This window comes from Peromyscus maniculatus, chromosome 20, assembly GCF_049852395.1.
Source record: "Peromyscus maniculatus bairdii isolate BWxNUB_F1_BW_parent chromosome 20, HU_Pman_BW_mat_3.1, whole genome shotgun sequence".
In the NCBI taxonomy this organism is placed as follows: Eukaryota; Metazoa; Chordata; class Mammalia; order Rodentia; family Cricetidae; genus Peromyscus; species Peromyscus maniculatus.
In genome coordinates, this window is record NC_134871.1 from 18,457,863 (window position 1) to 18,478,089 (window position 20,227).

Here is a 20,227-nt window from a genome sequence, read left to right on the forward strand (position 1 = left end):
CTTTCTTGACCTCAGTATATAGGGATGCAATTTAGAGATTCTGCTTTCAAAGTTCAGATGAGTAGAGAATGTGGTGTGCAGCCAGCTTGCAAATGTCCTGTCTTCCACTAGATGGTAAATTCTTTGAAGCATAAGGAAGGCACATACAGATAAGACCCAGTCCTAACCCTCAGAATTTTTAACAAATAAGAAATTAGACAACCTATAGTACAAGATGGGGCACAACAATTATCAAATATGATAATTCAAAAGAAGAACATACCATAAGTAGACAACCCAGAAAGCCTTCTAAGCTGTTAGCACAGAGAACCACACATTATAAATACTGGATTATTAAGTAATTGCTGGCATTTTCTCTCAACATATCTAGTCAATCAGTAATAAAATGAGTCCCATTTATTCCAAAATCGAAAAAATTTGAAACTCATTCATGAGATATTTATTAAAATAACACATTTAGGGAAAAAAATCAATACAATGTATACATCATTACTGAAAACTGTATACCATCATACAAAAAAGGACTTTATTTTGGGAAATCAATCTCTAATTTATGGCAAGTTTTACTTTCAGAACTAAACCCACAGAACACCACATTCTAGTTCACCCTTAAAGACTGGCATGCTGAGCAAGGAATGTTCTTATTCTTTGTAGGAGCTCCTTCTTTACACTGTCAGGTACCAGGGCTGAAACATAAAAATCAAACAGCAAAGTCAGAGGATTCCAGTGACCACATGTCAATCTGACTTGATATTTTAGTATACATTACTAATACAGTGATTTCACAGAACTCTCATGGTTGAATTAAAAAAAAAAAAAGATGATATCAGGACTTAACATCTAAAACCTAAACATAGCACATCAATGAGAAGCCAGCCTAGGGAAGTGTTTTTTTTTTTTTTTTAAGGATTTATTTATTTATTATAATGTATACATTGTTCTGTCTGCACATATTCCTGCATGCCAGAAGAGGATACCAGATCTCATTATAGATGGTTGTGAGCCAAAACGTGGTTGCTGGGAATTGAACTCGGGACTTCTGGAAGAACAGCCAGTGCTCTTAACCTCTGAGCCATCTCCCTAGCCCCCCGGAAAAATTCTTTAAATATATATATACACACACAAGTCCATTTGAAAATGCAAAGGCACAGTGACAAATCTGGCTTCAACAAGACTGACAGCAAGCAAGTCAGCTCTGAATAGTCTGACTGTAAAGTCATCAATAGAGTTGGAGAGAACTTTTATTTGAGGAGAGGGGGTGAGGAAACTCTTTATGAACCTTCTTGAGGTAGTGGCCAAACGAATCTATACATGTGTAAAAATACAGGAAATTGTTCTTTAAAACAGAGGCCAAAAATTTGAAGAAGTGGGGGAGGGGCGTGAAGATCAAGCAGGAGAAAAGGGAAAAATGTTGTAATTATAATTTCAAAAAAGGGGGCAATTTTACTGGATACCAATAGAAAAGCTGTAAGGTATGAACATATCCAAGATGGAAATGTTAAAGGAGAAACAGAGGATAATTTCTTATTTAAATAAACAATGTCTAAGCAATCTTAACAGATTAAGGGAAAAAAATAGAAAAAGAAATTAGAGAAAACTAGCTTAAAGTATAAACTCATAAAATGAACAAATATTTTTCCTGAGCCATAGTTGAAAAAAACAAATGTTTTTAAGTTGAAAATAAACTTTAAGAAAAAGGACCATGGGCTTTATAGTTCCTTCTCAACAGGGAATTTGTATTGTCATAATTTTCAGACATTTATTATAGTCAAGTGGTTTTGACCATAGCTATGTGTAAAGACATTCTAATCTAGAGGCTTTCACTTCTAAGTCTTAAATATGTATCACCCTGAATTACCAAATTCTTAATTAGACATTCAAGAAGACAGACTTTCATTTATTTTTAATAAGGAAAGAGTAGTACAATGACTCAGGACTGGAGCAAAACTCTAAATTATTAAATATTTAAGTGGAATCAGGCCATATCTAATAAAGTTTATAAATCCAAGCTTCAGGTGACATTTTCCTGTATAAAATTTCACGTCTAAAATAATCTGTTTTAGCAAACATCAACCACACTGCATACAGTGTGTGTGCCAATTTATAACAACTACTCGAGACTGCTACAGCAGTCAGTGAGGCAACTGTACTCTTACACTTTCCCCACAGGAAGAACAACTCCATGATTTTGGCAAGGATGTTTTTCCTACAGAAAGCCTGTATTTCCTCTGATACAATTTGTGTTTCTTACCTCTGCCTTTTGGAGTGATTTCAGCCACCAAGTCATCAACAGTAACGTGTTCTAGTCCTTTTTCTTTAATTACCTCTTATGCAAAAGCAAAAAACAAATCATATCATTTAAAATCATTATCTGTAAGAAAGATTTTCATAGAGGAAGGGTTAAAATCATGTTTTTAGAGTATAGATTGGTCTTTAAATAAAAAGAGGACACTTCCTTTTTCTTTTTTAACGAAAATTTATAGACTCATAAATGTATTAATCTCCAGATTATAGACAGTCAGTATATCCTTCCACTAGATAACTTAAGCAAATAGCTGGAATACTTAGGACAAATTAGAACTGTGTAGTGTCAAATCTAACTTTTGTAAAAAGGTGGAAATTTACAACCGAATAGATTTTACTCTATTAGGTTGAGTTGAAATGCATATAGGAAATAAAATTTATTTCTGGAATCTACTGTATAACTTTATAGGCAAGAACTAGGATGTAGAGCTACTTTGCTCTTTTCTCTTCTCTAGCCTGCACCAAAGGAAATGAAGAAGGAATACAATCAACATTTACTGGTACCCTGGGAGCTGGTTTACAACTTTCAATAGCCACAGTAACTGTAGGTCAAAGGTGAGGCAACTGAAGCGTGAAGACCACTCATTTGTACGTGGCAGAGCACAGTTCAGCTTCCCTCTTTATTAACTTGTCAAAATGCTTTTTATAGTTAATAGAGACACAGTCTGTTGTTTTTACTTGTAGAAAATGTACTAAGGACAACTCATTAAAAATATCTATAATTTTACTATACCAAAAGTTGAGCCAGAAAAGGGTTCATTTTAAAAGCACATGTAATATCAACAATAGCTACCAAAAACATAAAAACTTTATTGTACATTTTCTACAGTACGCTTAGTCCCCTGACAACACTGTTACAAAACACGTGACCCTATTTCTCACACAACTGGTCTATCAACCATCAAGCGCTCATTTTATTAAGAGAAAGTACATCAGGATTACTAACATTACTTAAAAACACAGGCAACCATATTTTGGTCCCAGAGGATCTGTAGTATTTATGCTTCACTTTTGGAAAATACATGGAAAATTCAGAAATTAAGTCTAAAAATATCACTAGGAAGAAAACTCTCACCATAAAACTCAATTTCCTATTTGCTTAAAATGATGCTTGAGGATTTACACTGTAAGATACGAACTATACTTTCTTGTAATGACTCCCATACCAACCCAGTTCAGAGCAGCAGCCACAGCTTATCTAAGTGAAACTGATTACCTTTACAATGTGCCTTCAATTGATCCTTCCAGCCACACTCGATTAATTTAGCTCTCAGCAACTCTTTGAGGCTGTTTAAAGAGGAAATGTTTTCCATTTAATCGAAGCAAGATACTTTAGACAGAAATGTCTGAAGCAATGTACTAGTACAAACTGTTCAACCAAAAACCCGTGGCTTTCTGTCCCCAGACTAACTGGGGTCTAATCCTGAGTCATTACTTAGTTTTCTGATGTTACACAAGCCAATTCTCGTCCTCACTTATCTCAGGTTCCAAATCCATTCACTGACTATAGTATTAACCTGCCCTATGTCTCTCCCCATTTCCATACTTCAGCAATTGGCATGTATGCTGAAATTTAATTAACAGGATTTTCTTTTTCTTAATGATGAAAATGTTGTACCAATTAGTGACACCAATAAAATATTATGCTATCTTTTTTGTCACACCCATTTTTGTAAATTCAAAACCCTTAATTGAAAAACTTTTTGTTTAAATGTGTCAGGCTTTAAACTAAACAGATTTTCTTTCCCTGCAAAGCACCACTCTTTCAATAATATCCCCAGAGACACACTATGTGGTATGTCTATCTTGATGCCTAAGTAGGTCTTTCCATTTCAAGAGCCAGAAGCCAACTTCATGTTCCCTCCCACTTTCTCTCCTTCTCAAAACAACAATCTCATTCTCTGGTTTCTTGAGCTAGAACTTGGGAGTATCCATCAAGTCGCTACACACAGGAATAAGTAAATCCTGCAGTTTCAGTTTTAAAATGCTTACCTAGAATTCAAATGTTTCTGCCAAGAGTTCCCTAGTTCCAGCTACCATCTTTTCTTGTCTGGACTTACACCTAACTTCCTACACACCTCCCTGCCTCTTCCTGATCATAACATTCTCCTCAAAATCTTCCAGTGCCTTCCCAACTTCCTCAGGGTAAAATTCAAAGATTCTACTATGGACCAACAAGCTCTGCCTTCTCTTCAGTCATGCTTCCGGCTCTATTTCTTCCTTTCACTCACTTGATTCCTTAGCTGGCATGTGATCAGTAGACAAGTTTATCTTAGACTGTGGCACTTGGAGCTCCCCCACTCTTTCATACTCGTCTGATCGCTTACAAGAGATGCTTTCCTTTTTTTTTTTTTTTTGTCTACAACATCTCCCTCCCTGCATATCCCTTGCTTTCTTCTTCCCCTGGCACTCATTACTGTGTGACATACTACACAGTTATGATGTGTTTCTTGCCATGAAAATGTTAGTCGCACGAAAGTCCACTTTACTACTGTATCCTGGGCACCTAACAGATAATGGCACACAACAGACACCGCATGAAAAAAGAAAACTGTAATTCTCTAAACCCATTCCTATCAACACTATCTGTACACATTCCAGCACAGCACCTGTACCTCTTTCTCCATATGGATGTCTGTTTTTCCTTTTCATTATGAAAAAGTATCCAGGTATGTCCTCCTTTCCGAATTTTTGCTTCCTTTCACCTTCACACCCGTTACCTTTCTAACTAATTTTTCTACCATTTATCTTAGCCCCTTCAAATCTACCTTCACACTGCCAAAATAATATCCCTATGATGAAAATGTACCCTAATCATTTCCTTTCCAAAAACTCTTACTAATTCTCATTATCTAAGGATAAAGACAGCAACATTATGCTTGTGCAAACTCATTTTTCTGCTCTGTAACAGAAAAACAAGCAAACAACACTATTGTGTCACTCTCCCTATACAAATCTGGACATGGTTCTTGTAATTTGAAATATGACCTGGGCAAGGCTGATCATAACTTGCCTATTACCTAAGAAAGATGGTAATCAAGTGAGGCTCTTTGCTGAGAAAGGTACTCTGAGCTGGTGGAATGTAAATTTTGAACTGCTAATCTCTGCCACCTGTGGGTAGGGCCTGTTTGAGAATAAAGACAACAAAGAGGAAAGGAGAGCTGAGAGAGGAAAAGATAAATCTTGCAACAATTTCTAAGTGCCTGGTCTCAATGATGGAAAACCATCTTCAATCTTTTAATTAGACGGGCTTAAATACTCCATTGGCTAGAACAGTTTTGAAATTCAGTATGTTTTCAATGGACAGAATTCTTACACAAAATTCTACACTCCTCACTTTCCCTACATCCTGCAGTTCCCTGAGCACTTCTCAGGTACCAAAGCTCTGACTGCATATCCTGTTCAACATGCCTGGACCATCTTTTCCCTTTGTGACCTAGAGAAATACTGATTCTTCTTCTACCCTAGGTGAAATTCTTTTATTATCATAATTTACCCAATCACCTCCTGGTAACATGGAAGAGATTCCTCTGTTTCTGAATATTCAGCTTCCTTTTGTAAATTTGATTACTCCGCTCTGGGATCCTTTCTGTTTCTCAGTCCTTTCTTTGTACTTCCAAATCATTCCTTTCTCTAAACATTTGCTCCTTAAGTTAGGTTTTAAGCATAACATTATATAGTGGGTATACAAAGATATTTCTGTCATGGAACCTGGATTACACCGAAGACCATAAACTAATGGAATATGTAGTGGATACAAGAGTTACAATTTGGAGATAAATAACTGAATATTAAATATGAGGAGGAAGAAAGTACTGCAGAAAATAGTCGCAGCACAAGCTGCTCAGAGTCAGGAGCATGAGGTAACTAAACTAGTTCTATAGTAGAGCCTGGGTAATGGTCTCCAGCTGTGTTACTTGTGTCCCTGTTGTCACATTAGCAGCGTCACTCACTGCTTACCTTTGTATGTAACTCTTCCGAATCTTGCAAGGCTGACTCAAACTATTATAGCTGTTAGGAATAGAAACTCTGGTAATCTTTCCTTTTTTCTAATTCCTTCCTTTCCCCTTGACACTAGAAAAATATAACGTAACTACTATGGATTAGTAAAACCTAATTTATTAATACAATGTATTACTCACCGTTCTCTTTCTCCAGTTTCTATTAACTTTTGGTTAATCGCTGCTCTCATCTGCGCATCTTTGTTCATCTTGCTAACCTGGACATCAACATGCATTTTGAGATACATAATATTTAGAAAACTGTTTCCTTCTAAGTCCTCTCTAGACAACATCCTAACAGCACATTGAACATTGTAGCAAGGAGAAGATGAGAATATCAAGTATGCTACATGGTATCGTTATTCTTAGTATTATTTAGTGTATCCCAATTCCTATTTGCTCTGCTATTCCCTTCCCTTCTATGCTCTTTATTAATGAGTTTGGGGAATCACTACTATTATAACCTCATCAAGCACTTACTACCTAATACAAGTTTAACTCCCAAACTTGCTCATTTTACAGATGAGAACACTGAGGCACAGAGACAGAAAATGGTGATGGGAGAATTTAAACTCAGACACCAGGAGCCCCAAACACCTTATTTAACTGGACATTCATAACTGACTACTGTTCCTTTCTGCACCTTAACTGAATTCAAATTTTGGGAAAGCCATACAGTATGCATACCAATAAAAGACACTATTATGAAAAATGAAATAAGACTGCGTGCTTTACTCTTCACTAAAATTTACTGAGAATTACAACTGCCGCCCTAGCTGTGGGGTTCTGTGCCCACAAATACAGTTATTATTGGAGGGTATGATAAGGGAAAACAAATCTCCAACTAGTCCTTAATTACAAAAATTCTCCATTTTCATTAAAAACAGACAACCAATGCCAACATTGGTGTAGAAAAAAAAAAAAAGGACGGTCTTAAATTGGGCATTTTTGCCACTTAAAGGTTTAAAATAAAGCCAGGGCTAAGCTAATGTTTTCCTACTGAATGTCACTAACTTGAGACTACTTGGTAGTTGCCCAAAACTCGTCCACATGAAAACTGGCGAAGAATTTTCAGAGTTGGACTGGGCAAGGAACAGGAGATCAGAGGGTTAATCACTAGGTAATGCCTGACTTCTGCAGCTGGAGCTCAGCATTTCTAAATTAACTGCAAAGTTCAGTCTGTACCCTACCGAGGAGAGCGAAACTTCATCTCGCCTTGGCCCCTACAAAAAATAAAAATAAAAAAAAAAAAAAATCACGGCTGGTGACCTTGGACCAGTCACTTAAATTCCTCAAGGCCTCAGTTTTCTCACTGGTAAAACAGGGGCGCTAGGGAATCCCTCCCGGCTCTGACATTCTGGGGGGGGGGGGGGAGAGTAAACTCGGCGGGGACAGCTGGAGAGGCGGGAGGGGAGGAGCCAGAAAACAAAGCGAGGACGGGCTCCAGGCCAACTCCAGAAGCACGCACGCCCTGTCTGCCGGAGAGCCCTACAGGCCCGCGAGCGCGGGTCGGGGAAGCTAACGAGAAGACAGCACATCGAAAGGAGCCTGGGCCGGGCCCGGGTCCCGGCCCTGAGGACCACGGGCATAGCTCACCACCATCACCGCGGGCGAGGGCCGTCCCTTCCCAGCGACGAAATGACCCTTGCGCTGACGACCGTTACCTACCACACTCTTCGGCTGCCCGGACTTAGACCCTCAGTAGCTCGGGCACCTAAAGCACACAGAAAGCTAGCACACGCATTTCCGGGGCGGGATCTGGCCACCCTGCCTATAATGTGGGAATTCAACTAGCGCGGGCCGCCTTCTGGTCGCTCCGCCCTCTGGGTAAGGGAGTCCAGAGCCCGCGGAACGGGCGCGAGTTCGGCTGTCGGGAAACTACAGTTCCCAGCATGCAACAGGGCCAGCTTGCTCGTGCACACTACACTTCCCAGAAGAGATTGGGCGCCGCAGCGTCCTCTGGGATGGGAACCACGCTGCTTCCCACCCTGGGTTCCAGGAGTGAAGCGCGGACCTTTCAACAAGAGCTTTATTGGTTCTCTCGCTGGGCTCCCGGGACGCGATGGAGGCAGCCAATTGCTCCCTGCGGGTGAAGAGACCCTTACTGGATCCCCGCTTCGAGGGCTACAAGCTGTCCCTAGAGCCGCTGCCCTGCTACCAGCTGGAGCTTGATGCAGGTGGGAATCGGCGGCGCCCTCCGGCACTCGGTTCCTTTGCGTTGTGAGGCTGCCATTGGCGCGACCCTCTGTCACTCTGGCCAGCCAGGCGTGGTGGCCTTCCTCCACGCGTCCTGCGGGGCTGCACCTAGAGCGGCCGTCCCTGGAGATCGGTGCCCACGCGGGGACCCGGGGGCACCCCGTTCCCTCCGCGTCTCAGCCGCGCGCGGGACGGTGGGCCCTCCCCGGCCTCCGCAGCCCAAGCTCTGGTTCTCCGCCCATGCATCTCTGGCCCCTGCGGTGGTGAAGGTTGCCCTCCCTTCCCGAAGCACCTCTTGTAAACGTGTTCGCTGAGAAGCCACACCTCCTTGGAAAATTCCCCAGCCTCCTTTTTCTTCTGACGCAGAACTATTTCTTTGGAGAATTTTTTCCACATTCAGTTAGCAGTTTCAAGACACATACATACACACACACACACACACACACACACACACACACACACACACACAAACACAACGACACTATAATGTATTGAGGGAAAGTGAGTTAGTGCACTTAACTACTGCTTACGGCTACTACTTGACTTTATTTGTTACTGGCCAGAGGCTATTCTCATCCTTCTTTTTACAACGTTAAGATCTGCAGTTTTATTAATGAAAGCCCCCAGCGATTTTGTGTTTTTAAATACATGCCTCTGCAGATTCTGCTTTTGATCCACGTTTTCCGAGGGTCGCACTTTGAGAAATACTGATCCAAAAGTATTAGCAGACGTTTGAGAATCAAGCAAGTGTTGGTATTTATTTGTTTATATATAGAGAGACTCAGTAGCCTTGACCGACTTGACACTTGCTTTGAAAACTAGGCTGGCCCTGAACTCAAAAATATCCAGCTGACTCTGTGCTGGGATTACTGGCATACACCCCCATTCCCTCATGCAGCCCAACAAATGCCTGTTTTTTAGTTTGTTTATTTAATTTAGAAGTCATTGTGGGTCTGTTTTGTGTTACATTATGGTGATGGCATGATTGGTATGAAACAATAAGTACCTAATAAATCGTAATCCGTTTAAGAAGAAGCATCGAATTACAGTATGGGCAAGCAATGATAGGTGTGAACAAAATGTAATGGTATAATTGAGTATGTTTTCTCAACTTGTCTGGAGATCAGGGAAAGCTTCCTGAGGAGTTGATAACTAAGTTGGCGGTGAAGAATAGGCAGGTAGCTGTTGGGCAGTATAAAAGAATAGCTTCCTTTTACTCTCTGTCCTGGGTATTTTGTTGTTTTTGTCTCCATGTCAATAAATGATAACTGGTACGTTCAGTTAGTTAATTAATTGGGAACAAAACATCTAGAGGAACAAAGCCTATTGGCTCAAATCAGAAGGTACTGTTGCTCTCTAATGGACATGTCAGCAGGTCCTCCTCACAGGGCCTCCTCACAGGGCGCATTCCTGCATCTTTGCTCAGTTATGGGTTGGCAGAAGCAGTTCTGGCCATCTTGGCTCAACTTTTCAAGAGGGTTTGCTGACGATTCGCTTGTTTCAGAATGTGTCAGATGGTCTTGACTTGAGTACTCCATGTGGTTGGTCATCTTTCAGCAGGCCAACTCAGGTCTTTTGCAGGAGGTAGGTTGTTTCAGTGTGCTTTCAACAAGTTTCCATGTGTTCTCTTTGCCAAAGTAAATTAAATGATCAAAACCAAGAGTCACTGGAAGGTCCCAGCAGAGGATATAGATCCAAAATGATATTTTTCCTTTATTCATTCATCTATTGATGAACATCTAGATTGATTCTGTTTCTTAGCTACTGTGAACAGAGCAGCAATAAACATGGGTGTGTAAGGATCTCTTGGTGGTAGGATATAGAATTCTTTGGGTATATGTCCAGAAATGGTATAGCTGGATAATATGGTAGTTCATTTTAAGTTTTTGAGGAACCTTCATATTGATCTCTACATGGCTATAACTAGTTTAAATTTCCACCAGTAGTGAATAAGGGCTCATCAGTATTTGTTGTCCTCTCATTTCTTATGGATAGCTATTCTGACTGGGATGACACCGAATCTCAAAGTAGTTTTAATTTGCTTTTCCTGGTTGCTAAGGATGTGATGTGATGTCTATGTATGTGTGTTTTAATTTTTGTAGGGTTTTTTTTTTTTATAGTTAGTAACCTCTTGACTGAAATGTAGTTGGTAAAGATTTTGTCTCATTCTGTAGCTGTTTCACTCTGTTAATAGTTTCTTTGCTGTGCAGAAACATTTTAATCTTATGTAATCCCATTTATTAATTCCTGTGGCTACTTCCTGTGCTGATGAAGTCTTGTTCAAAAGTTTCTGTCTATACCTATGCCTTGAGGTATATTACCTTTGATTTCTTATAACCATTTCAATATTTCAGGTTTTCAATTAAGACCTATGACGGAGTTTGAAATAATTATTATGCAGGATTTGTTGAATTCGCTATCTTTATTTCCAGTTATGTTTCTGAAACCTTTGTGAAAAATTAAGTAGTCCTAGCTGTGTGGGTTGATCTCTGGCCTTCCACCTGTTCCATTGGTCTACGTGTCTGTTTTCGTGCTGGCGTCACACTGTCTTTGTCACTGTGTCTGTTTTCGTGCTGGGGTCACACTGTCTTTGTCACTGTGTCCGTAGAATAAAGTCAGATATTTGATACCTTCAGTAGGATTGCTGCTTAGAATTGCTTTAATTATTTGTGGTCTTATGCATTTCTGTGTGAATTTTGGGGTTATTTCTTCTACTTCTATGAAGATTGCCATGGAATCTTGAAAGAGGTTGCATTAAATCTATAGAAAAAATTTTGGTAATATAGCCATTTTTACAGTATTATTTTATCCAGCCCATGGTCATAGGTCTTTCCATTATTTAATATCATCTTTGATTTATTTTTTAGTATCTAAAATTTTCATTGTACAGAAAGATCTCTCAGTAAGGTTTGTTTCTAGATTGGCTGGTTCTTTTTTTCTTTCCTTCTTTCAAAGAATTTATGACTAGAATATTTTATTTATTTCTCAGCAAGCTCATTATTAGTATATATGAAAGCTGTTAATTTTTGAATGATGATTTTGTATCCTACAACTTTACTGAAAGCCTTTATTTGATCTGAGAGTATTCTGATAGAGTCTATTGAGTCTTTATAGAATCATGCCAGCCTATGAGTAGAGATAATTTATTTTGCTTTACTTTCTTATTGCTCTACTTCAGACTTCAAGCACCATATTAAATAAGATGGAAAGAGTGGTTACTCTTGTCTCATCTTACTTTTAGAAGAAATACTCTTTTTCCTATTTAGTTTATAATGTTGGTTATAGGTTTGTTACTTATTATTTTGAGGTATAATCCATCTATTCCTAATTTCTCTAGCACTTTTGTCATGAAAAAACTATGAACTTAGTCTAGTGCCCTTTCTGAATCTATGAAGATGATAGATGGCTTCTTATGTTTATTTATATAGTGTATTACATTTGTTGATTGAGTATGTGGATATAGAACATTTTTATAAGCTTACAGTTTTCTTAAATGCTTTCCCCCTAGGATATAGTTCAGTTATTTGGAAACATTAACACCATTAGGTTTTGTTTTTGTGGTTAAGCTGGTTTGGAATAGTGCTCAGGGTAGGACAAACTATTAGTACTGAGGCAAGACTTTCCCATGTATCCCACCCAGCAGACTCTAATTAGGACATTTTTCCATTCTACCTGCTGGTCTTAGTCATTTCCCAGCCTTGTGTGAGTGTCCAGTACTGCTCCCTCCAATCCTTGCTGTGGGTCTGTCTTAGGCCCATTACTTTCATCAACTCATGCAGGTTCTGCTATGCTGAGTGCTTGATGGGGACCTTGTGTCCTTCTCCAGGGTGGTGTCTTGTGCTCTTCTCCTCTTCTCTGCTACTCTGTGCCAGGAACTATGGCCGCTTAGGTTTTCTCAGAATTTCAGGGCAGTGTCTTCAGGTCAAGCACTATTTTCTATCTCAGGTACCTTGTCCTGTGGTCTGGAAGCTTTTCAAGATTGTGAGATGGGGCGTGGCAGGCTGGCCTTCTGTGTGTCTGGTGTCTTGAGGATCTCTATCCTTAGTTGCTTGTGTATAGTTTTGGGAAACTTGCTTCATGTAATTTTGTTTGATTTATCTTACTGATTATTTTGATGAAAGAGAAATTGGTTTCTGTTACTGCATCTTGGTTGGAAATAAAAATTGTTCAAGATATATTTTAAGTGAAAAAAAGTGATTTCTGTGGAGCATTTGGACAGGTGTAACATGAATTGCTAGTTTTATAATTAAAAAAAAAAATCCAGAGCCAGAATATTGGGGCAAATGCTGAAAGATCAGAGAGACAAAGGAACAAGCCACAGACACCTCTTACCTCTAGGACTCCCCAGCCTGAAAAGCCTCAGCCGATAGGCCTCTAACCGAATGAGTTTCCTTAGCCAAAAAAGCTTTGGTTCCTGTCTCCTCATGCTTTATATACCTTTCTCCGCCCACCATATCACTTCCTTTCTCAGCCTCTCTAATGCTGGGATTAAAAGCATGTGATTCCCAAGTACTAGGATTAAAGGTGTATACTACCACTGCCTGGCTCTGTTTCTCTCCTAGACTGATGTCTTTCAAACTTACACATTTTATACCTCTTTAGTGAGTTTCTTTTCTGAATTTGTTAACAAGGAAATCTATAGCTATCTAATCTTCAACTCCTTCAGAGACCCAAGAAGGAAATGTGGTGATATATTGTGTACCCTAATAAACTTTGCCTGAATATCAGAGGACAGAACAAGCCACTAGAATAAACACAGATGCCAGACAGTGTTGGCACACCTTTAATCCTAGCACTCAGGAGGCAGAGATCTGTCTGGATCTCTGTGAGTTCAAAGCCACCCTGGACTACATGGTGAGATTGACTCAGTCTAGGAGAGAAACAGAGCCAGGCTGTGGTGGCACACACCTTTAATCCTAGTACTTGGGAATCACACACCTTTAATCCAAGCACTAGCTTGAGAAAGGAAGTGATATGGTGGCCAGAGAAAGGTATATAAGGCGTGAGGAAACAGGAACCTTAGCTTTTTTGGCTAAGGAAGCTCATTCAGTTAGAGGCCTATCGGCTGAGGCTTTTTCAGGCTGGGGAGTCCTAGAGGTAAGAGGTGTCTTGTTCCTTTGTCTCTCTGATCTTTTGGCATTTACTCCCAATATTCTGGCTGCGGGGTTTTTTTTTTTTTTTTTTGTTTTGTTTTTTTGTTTTTTATTAAAAAGACATTTAGAAATTTGTGTTACAAACAGGAAACAATTGGAAATGGCTGATAAGGATGTGTAGAATGGAAGAAGATACAGCTTTGTAAAGAAGTTTGAGAGGTGCAGGGAGACTGTTATTCAATTTGTGTCACAACTTCAAGGAAAAGAATTATTTTGCTCATGGTCTCAAAGTCAACCTTGCAAACAATGTTCTTTGTGTCCTGCCCCCCCCCATTGTAAACTAATGCACTTATATACTTAATAGATTGTTTCATACTTTATTGCCCAAGAGTTAAATACAGGGAATTTCAAGAAGTTCTGCATAATAGTATATTTCAAGAGATCAAGAAATAGCAGTGAGTAGCATTTTTAACACCATTAGCAAAGGAGTGAGGTCTGCTTTTCTCATCAATATGTGCCCAAAGCCAAGTACAATCAATGCCTGGCCTATAGTAGTCAACATATAACCATAGTTGTTTTTATGGGTTGACTGGGGGCAGGAGTTGTAAAGATTTAGGGGAGATCACTTTCTTGGATTCTTTATATGAAAAGAGTAAAATAATGACATTTTTAGTAATGCTTCTTTATAGTGCATAATAACATTAAATAATAAAACATTAACTTTTGGCTTCTCTAAAAGTGGTCTTCATCAGTTTCAAATATCCCAGAGAGATTAGATCCATCCTGGCCCCTCCTCCCTTTCTTGGAATGGGCAGGCTTTTTGGAAGAGTTCTGGTGCTTAAGCTCTGCCATGGACTGAACACTGCTTTCTTCCTTTGGGGTGTTCTGTATCTCCTTTTTATATTTAAGATGATTGGCATGATAAATGCAGTTACAACTATTCATTGCTCATTTGAGGCCAGAGAAATAGCCTTTTTCTATGAACTTTTTAACAGTTTTATAAAATAGTCATCATGTTATATACCTAATGCTGACTTTTGTATTTTAATGACATGTGAATTATATTGTAGAAATCTTATCAATCAAACTCAGATCTATGTATGTTTGTGGGTGGTGTTATAATGAAGCTAAAGGTTAAAAACTTTTGGTTTGTTTAGGGTTACCCAGGGTTCTTTATCCAAATATAACAAGAACATACTTGGCTTATTATTATCTAATATCATTACTGCTTTGGGCTATTATGTTCATATATGCTTCCTGCATTATTAAGTTTCATCCACACAGTGGTGCTAGAAAACCAACAGTTGGCTAATGTGTTGCTCTTATTTAGTACAGTATATATTTCTAACCATTCCTTACAAAATAAATAGTTCATTAGACTAAAGGGGACATTTCCACAGCTCCCACCAAATTCTCATAAACTTAGAATTTTGCCTGTGAAGTCTGAAATATTGCCAGGCTTCAGTCACCCCTCTTGGATGTGACATGGATGACCACAGTAGCTTGCTAATAATGGTTTTGCCCCTTCTTTGCTGCAGGCTGTTTTCCACATCTTATTTTTAAGTGCTGTCTTAGGAACTCAAATCTGAACTTTCCTCTCCTGTTTAGACACTGATGAATTCTTACTTACATCGAGTTTAGAAAGGAAGAAATCGAGATAAAGTCAGATTAGATTATAGAAGTCTAGCTTCTCCCCTTATTCTCCAGTTGCATTCATTTGCAGCTAGTCTTGGTGCATAATTCCTGTAGTTTACAAAGCCAGTGTGGTGGCTGCTGTGGATATCGCTCTATATAAATAAAACACTGATGGCCAGTGACCAGACAGGAAGTATAGGCGGGACAAGGAGAGAGGAAAATTGGGGAAACAGGAAGCAGGGGAGGGAGACACTGCAGCCACCACCATGACAAGCAACATGTAAAGATGCCGGTAAGCCACGAGCCACGTGGCAAGGTATAGATTTATAGAAATGGTTTAATTTAAGATATATGAACAGTTAGCAAGAAGCCTGCCATGGCTATACAGTTTATAAGTAATATAAGCGTCTGAGTGATTATTTTATACGTGGATTGTGTGACTGCGGGGTTTGGTGGAACCTGGAGAGAAGCTCTCCAGCAACAGGTGGCTAGTTCTAATTGTCACTTGACACAATCTGGAATCACTGTGGAGGAAATCTCAATAAGGAGTAGATTAGGGTGGCCTGTGGGTATGATTGTGAGAATTAATTGATGTTAATTAATTAATTGTTCAGTTAATTGAGGTGGGAAGGTATACCTTGAATGTGGTGGCACTGTTCAATGGGTTGGGCTCTGGCTTGAGTGACAGGGAAGGGAAAGATGAGTTTAGCACTGAGCATGCCTTCATCCTCTTTCTGTTCTTGACCGTGGATGTGAATAGCTGCTTCAAGTTTCTGCCATGACTTCCCTGGCAGTGATGGATGGTGATCTGGAGTCATGATGTATAGAAATCCCTTTTCTCCCCAAAGTTGCTTCTGTCCAGATTTTATCACAGCAACAGGAAAGAAAAACTAGGACATCTAGCATGAATACTTGTCTTTTTCTTCCAGTTTCTTCCTGCTTTTGTTTAGAAGGTATATTATTTAAACATGTATTTCTTCAACTAGTTCTTCTTTCTGTATCTTGGCCTAGTCTTGGAAAGCTGTTCTTAATCTCCTGGAGATCAATTATCTTTTATATTTCCTGTGGTATTTGTATTTTTTTTTAATAATTTTTTCCCTTGATAGGGTTTCTTTTTTTTAATTTCATTATTTATTTATGTATATGAGTGCTTTATCTGCATGTACAACTTTATGCCAGAAGAGGGCGCCAGATCTCATTACAGATGGTTGTGAGCCACCATGTGGTTGCTGGGAGGTGAACTCAGGACCTCTGGAAGGGCAGGCAGTACTCTTAACCCCTGAGCCATCTCTCCAGCCCTGGTATTTGTATTTTTTTTTAATGTAACGGTTTAATTCTATAGAATTCAGTATACAACACATGATTATTTGACCAGTGTCCCTTAGTTTTGTTTGGGGGTGGGGTTATTTATTTATTTATTTATTTATTTATTTATTTATTTATGGGGCACGGTCTCACTATGTAGTCCTAGCTTATCTAGAACTTGCGGGCCCCTAAATCACAGTGATCTGTGTGCCCCTGCCTCCCAAATGCTGGGATTAAAGGTGTGTGCTATCACACCTGGCCCATTATCCTTTGGTTTATTAGATCCTAAGTTCTTAGAAAGTAGAGTATGTTCTCTTTGTGTATCACTAGTATCATTGGTGCTTGTTAAAAGACTAAATAAATAAATGAGTGAATAAATATGTAAGCAGGACTCGGTGCAGGCATTGAAAACAGGGAAAGTGGGGCTGGAAAGATGTAGAGGGTTCAGTGCCCAGAACCTAAATCATGACTCGTAAGCATCTGTAACTCCAGTCCAAAGGATTGGATGCTCCTTCTGACTTCCAGGGACCAGGCATGCAAGTGGTACACATACATTCCTGCAGACAAACAAATATACAGAATAAAATACAAATGAAAATAACAAAGTGATATGATGTCCTGGATGGTTTTTGTTGTCAACTTGACACAATTAGCAGTTGCCCAGAAAAGGGAATCTCAGTTGAGGTAATACCCAGATCAGATTGGCCTTTGCCCCATATGTGAAGAATTGTCTTTAGTTTGATTGACATGGGAAGACCCAATCCACCATGGACAGTGCCACCTCTGGGCGGATGATATATACGATAAGTACATGATCATCTCATTAGATGCTGAAAAAGCCTTTGACAAAATCCAACACCCCTTCATGATGAAGGTCTTGTAGTGACCAAGAATACAAGGACTGTACCTAAACATAATAAAGGCAATTTATAGCAAGCTGACAGTCAACATAAAATTAAATGGAGAGAAATTCAAAGCAATTCCACTAAAATCAGGAACAAGACAAGGCTGTCTACTCTCTCCATATCTATTCAATATAGTGCCCAAAGTTATAGCTAGAGTAATAAGACAACAAAAGGAAATCAAAGGGATACAAATAGGAAAAGAAGAAGTCAAACTTTTTGCTATTTGCAGACGATATGATAGTCTACACAAATGACCCCAAAGATTCTACTAGGAAACTCCTACGATTGATAAACACCTTCAGTAATATGGCAGGATGCAAGATTAATTTAAAAAAATTGATAGCTCTCCTATATACAAATGATAAATGGGCAGAGAAAGAAATCAGAGAAACATCACCCTTTACAATAGCCACAAATAATATAAAATACCTTGGGTAACTCTAACTAAGTAAGTGAAAGACCTGTATGACAAGAACTTTAAGCCTTTGAAGAGAGAAATTGAAGAAGATATCAGAAAATGGAAAGATCTCCCATGCTCATGGATAGATAGGATTAACATAGTAAAAATGGCAAACTTACCAAAAGCAATCTACAGATTCAGTGCAATACCCATCAAAATTTTAACACAATTCTTCAGAGACCTGGAAAGACCAATATTCAACTTCATATGGAAAAACAAAAATCCCAGGATAGCTAAAACAATCCTGTACAATAAAGCAACTTCTGGAGGCATCACCATCCCTGATGTCAAGCTCTACTATAGAGCTATAGTAATAAAAACAGCTTGGTATTGGCATAAAAACCAACATGTTAGGAAAAGATCTTGACCAACCCCACATCTGATAGAGGGCTAATCTCCAAAATATATAAAGAATTCAAGAAACTAAACATAAAAATATCAAATAATCCAATTAAAAAATGGGATACAGAGCTAAACAGAGAATTCTCAACAGAAAAATCTCAAATGGCCGAAAGACATTTAAGGAGTTGCTCAACATCTTTAGTCATCAGGGAAATGCAAATCAAAATGACTCTGAGATACCATCTTTCACCTGTCAGAATAGCTAAGATTAAAAACACTGATGACAACTTATGTTGGAGATGATGTGGAGTAAGGGGAATACTCCTTTACTGTTGGTGGGAGTGCAAACTTGTTCAGCCACTTTGGAAATCAGTATGGTGGTTTCTCAAAAAACTGGGAATCAATCTACCTCAATACCTAATGATAGCACTCTTGGGCATATACCCAAAGGATGCTTAATCATACCACAAGGACACTTGCTTAACTATGTTCAAAGCAGCATTATTCATAATAGCCAGAGCCTGGAAACAACCTAGATGCCCTTCAACCGAAGAATGGATAAAGAAAATGTGGTACATATACAAAATAATTGAGTACTACTCAGCAGTAAAAAACAATGATATGAGGTTCACAGGCAAATGGATAGAACTAGAAAATATCATCCTGAGTGAGGTAACCCAGACTCAGAAAGACAAACATGGTATGTACTCACTTATAAGTGACTACTAGATGTAAAGCAAAAGATAACCAGACTACAACCCACAGCTCCAGAGAAGCTAGCTAACAAGGAGGACTCTAAGAGGGATGCATGGATCCCCCTGGGAAGGGGAAATAGATGAGCTCTCTATGGGTAAACTGGGGATGAGGGGGCAATAGCATATAGGGGATAGGGGATGAGAACATAAGGGAACAGGATGGTCGAGCTGGAACAGAAATGGAATGGGAGAGCAATGAAAGAGATACTATGGTAGAGAGAGACATCATGGGGATAGAGAGAAACTAGGTGCTAGGGAAGGTCCCAGGAATCCACAAGGATGACCCCACCTTAGGCTACTAGCAGTGGTGGAGAGGGTGCCTGAACTGGCTTACCCCAGCAATCAGATTGGTGAATACCCTAACTGTCATCATAGAGCCTTCATCCAGTAACTGATGGAAGCAGATGCACAGATTCACAGCCAAGCACCAGGTTGATCTCCAGGAGTCCCAACTGAAGAGAGAGAAGAGGGATTCTATGAGCAAGGGGCATCACGATCATGATGGGGAAACCTGCAGAGACAACTAAACCAAGCTAGTAGGAACTCAGGAAGTTTAGACCAACAGCTGTATAGCCTCCTTGGGACTGGAGCAGGCCCTCTATGTGAGCGAGACAGTTGTATAGCCTGATCTGCTTTAAGGGCCTCTTGGCAGTAGCATCAGGATCCATGCTTGGTGCATGCACTGGCTTTTTGGAGCCCACTATCCCTGGTGGGACACCTTTCACAGCCTTGATGCAGAGGGCGGGGCTGGGACCTGCCTCAACTGAATGTACCAGGCTCTGCTGACTCCCCATTGGAGGCCTTACATTGTAGCAGGAGAAATGGGGGGTGGAGGGGGGGAATCCTGGGGGGTGGGAGGAGGGAAGAGAGGGGATCTGTGGTTGGTATGTAAAATAAATTTAAATTTTTCTTAATTAAAAAAAGAAAGCCGGCTGATCACAAATCAGAGGAAGCAAGCCAGTAAACAACAACAGTCGTCCATGGTTTCTACTTCAGTTCCTGCTTGAGTCCCTGTCCTGAATTCCCTCAGTGATGAACTGTGACCTGGATGCCAAAGCTGGAATTAACCCCTTTGTCTCTGAGGTTTTTTTTTTTTTTTTTTTTTTTTTTTTTTTTTTTTTTTTTTTTTTTTGGTCACGAGGTTTACGACAGCAACAGAAGGGAAAGTAAAACCGTAGGTAAAGAAGAAAATAATTGCAATGAGAATAGAGTTAAAGTGAGTTTTATATAA

At 39.5% G+C, this 20,227-nt stretch overlaps 2 protein-coding genes across 5 annotated transcripts in view; one reads left to right on the top strand and one right to left on the bottom strand.

Moving 5' to 3' along the window:
- Nucleotides 1-416: 416 nt before the first annotated feature.
- Eny2 (ENY2 transcription and export complex 2 subunit) lies at nt 417-8,112 on the bottom strand. 3 transcript variants are annotated; one of them, XM_006978706.4, is made up of 5 exons: nt 7,974-8,112; nt 6,447-6,523; nt 3,521-3,591; nt 2,252-2,326; nt 417-686 (listed from the first exon to the last, which is right to left on the bottom strand). In XM_006978706.4, the coding sequence occupies exons 2-5, from the start codon at nt 6,512-6,514 to the stop codon at nt 610-612; spliced, it is 291 nt and encodes a 96-aa protein (XP_006978768.1). In that variant the 5' UTR covers nt 6,515-6,523; nt 7,974-8,112; the 3' UTR covers nt 417-609. The 3 variants fall into 3 exon arrangements, with proteins under 3 accessions (XP_006978768.1, XP_006978767.1, XP_076411912.1); XM_006978705.4 differs by having other exon boundaries at nt 7,902-8,109; XM_076555797.1 differs by lacking the exon at nt 7,974-8,112 and adding an exon at nt 7,496-7,523.
- Nucleotides 8,113-8,206: 94 nt separating this feature from the next.
- Nudcd1 (NudC domain containing 1) overlaps nt 8,207-20,227 on the top strand; it is a 63,257-nt gene continuing 51,236 nt past the window's right edge. Inside the window, exon 1 of one of the 2 annotated variants that reach the window (XM_006978703.4) lies at nt 8,207-8,482. In XM_006978703.4, the coding sequence (XP_006978765.2) occupies nt 8,368-8,482 (115 nt within the window). In that variant the 5' untranslated portion in view covers nt 8,207-8,367. The remainder of the gene's footprint in view (nt 8,483-20,227) is intronic. The other variant, XM_006978702.4, reaches the window with a different exon arrangement.

Bases quoted from the DNA above. Each gene is read 5' to 3' on its own strand.
- Eny2 (XM_006978705.4), bottom strand. The intron at 3,592-6,446 runs GTGAGTAATACA...CTCTTTAAACAG, and splicing joins GAAACTGGAGAAAGAGAACG to CCTCAAAGAGTTGCTGAGAG. The intron at 2,327-3,520 runs GTAATCAGTTTC...CTTTTGCATAAG, and splicing joins ATTGAAGGCACATTGTAAAG to AGGTAATTAAAGAAAAAGGA.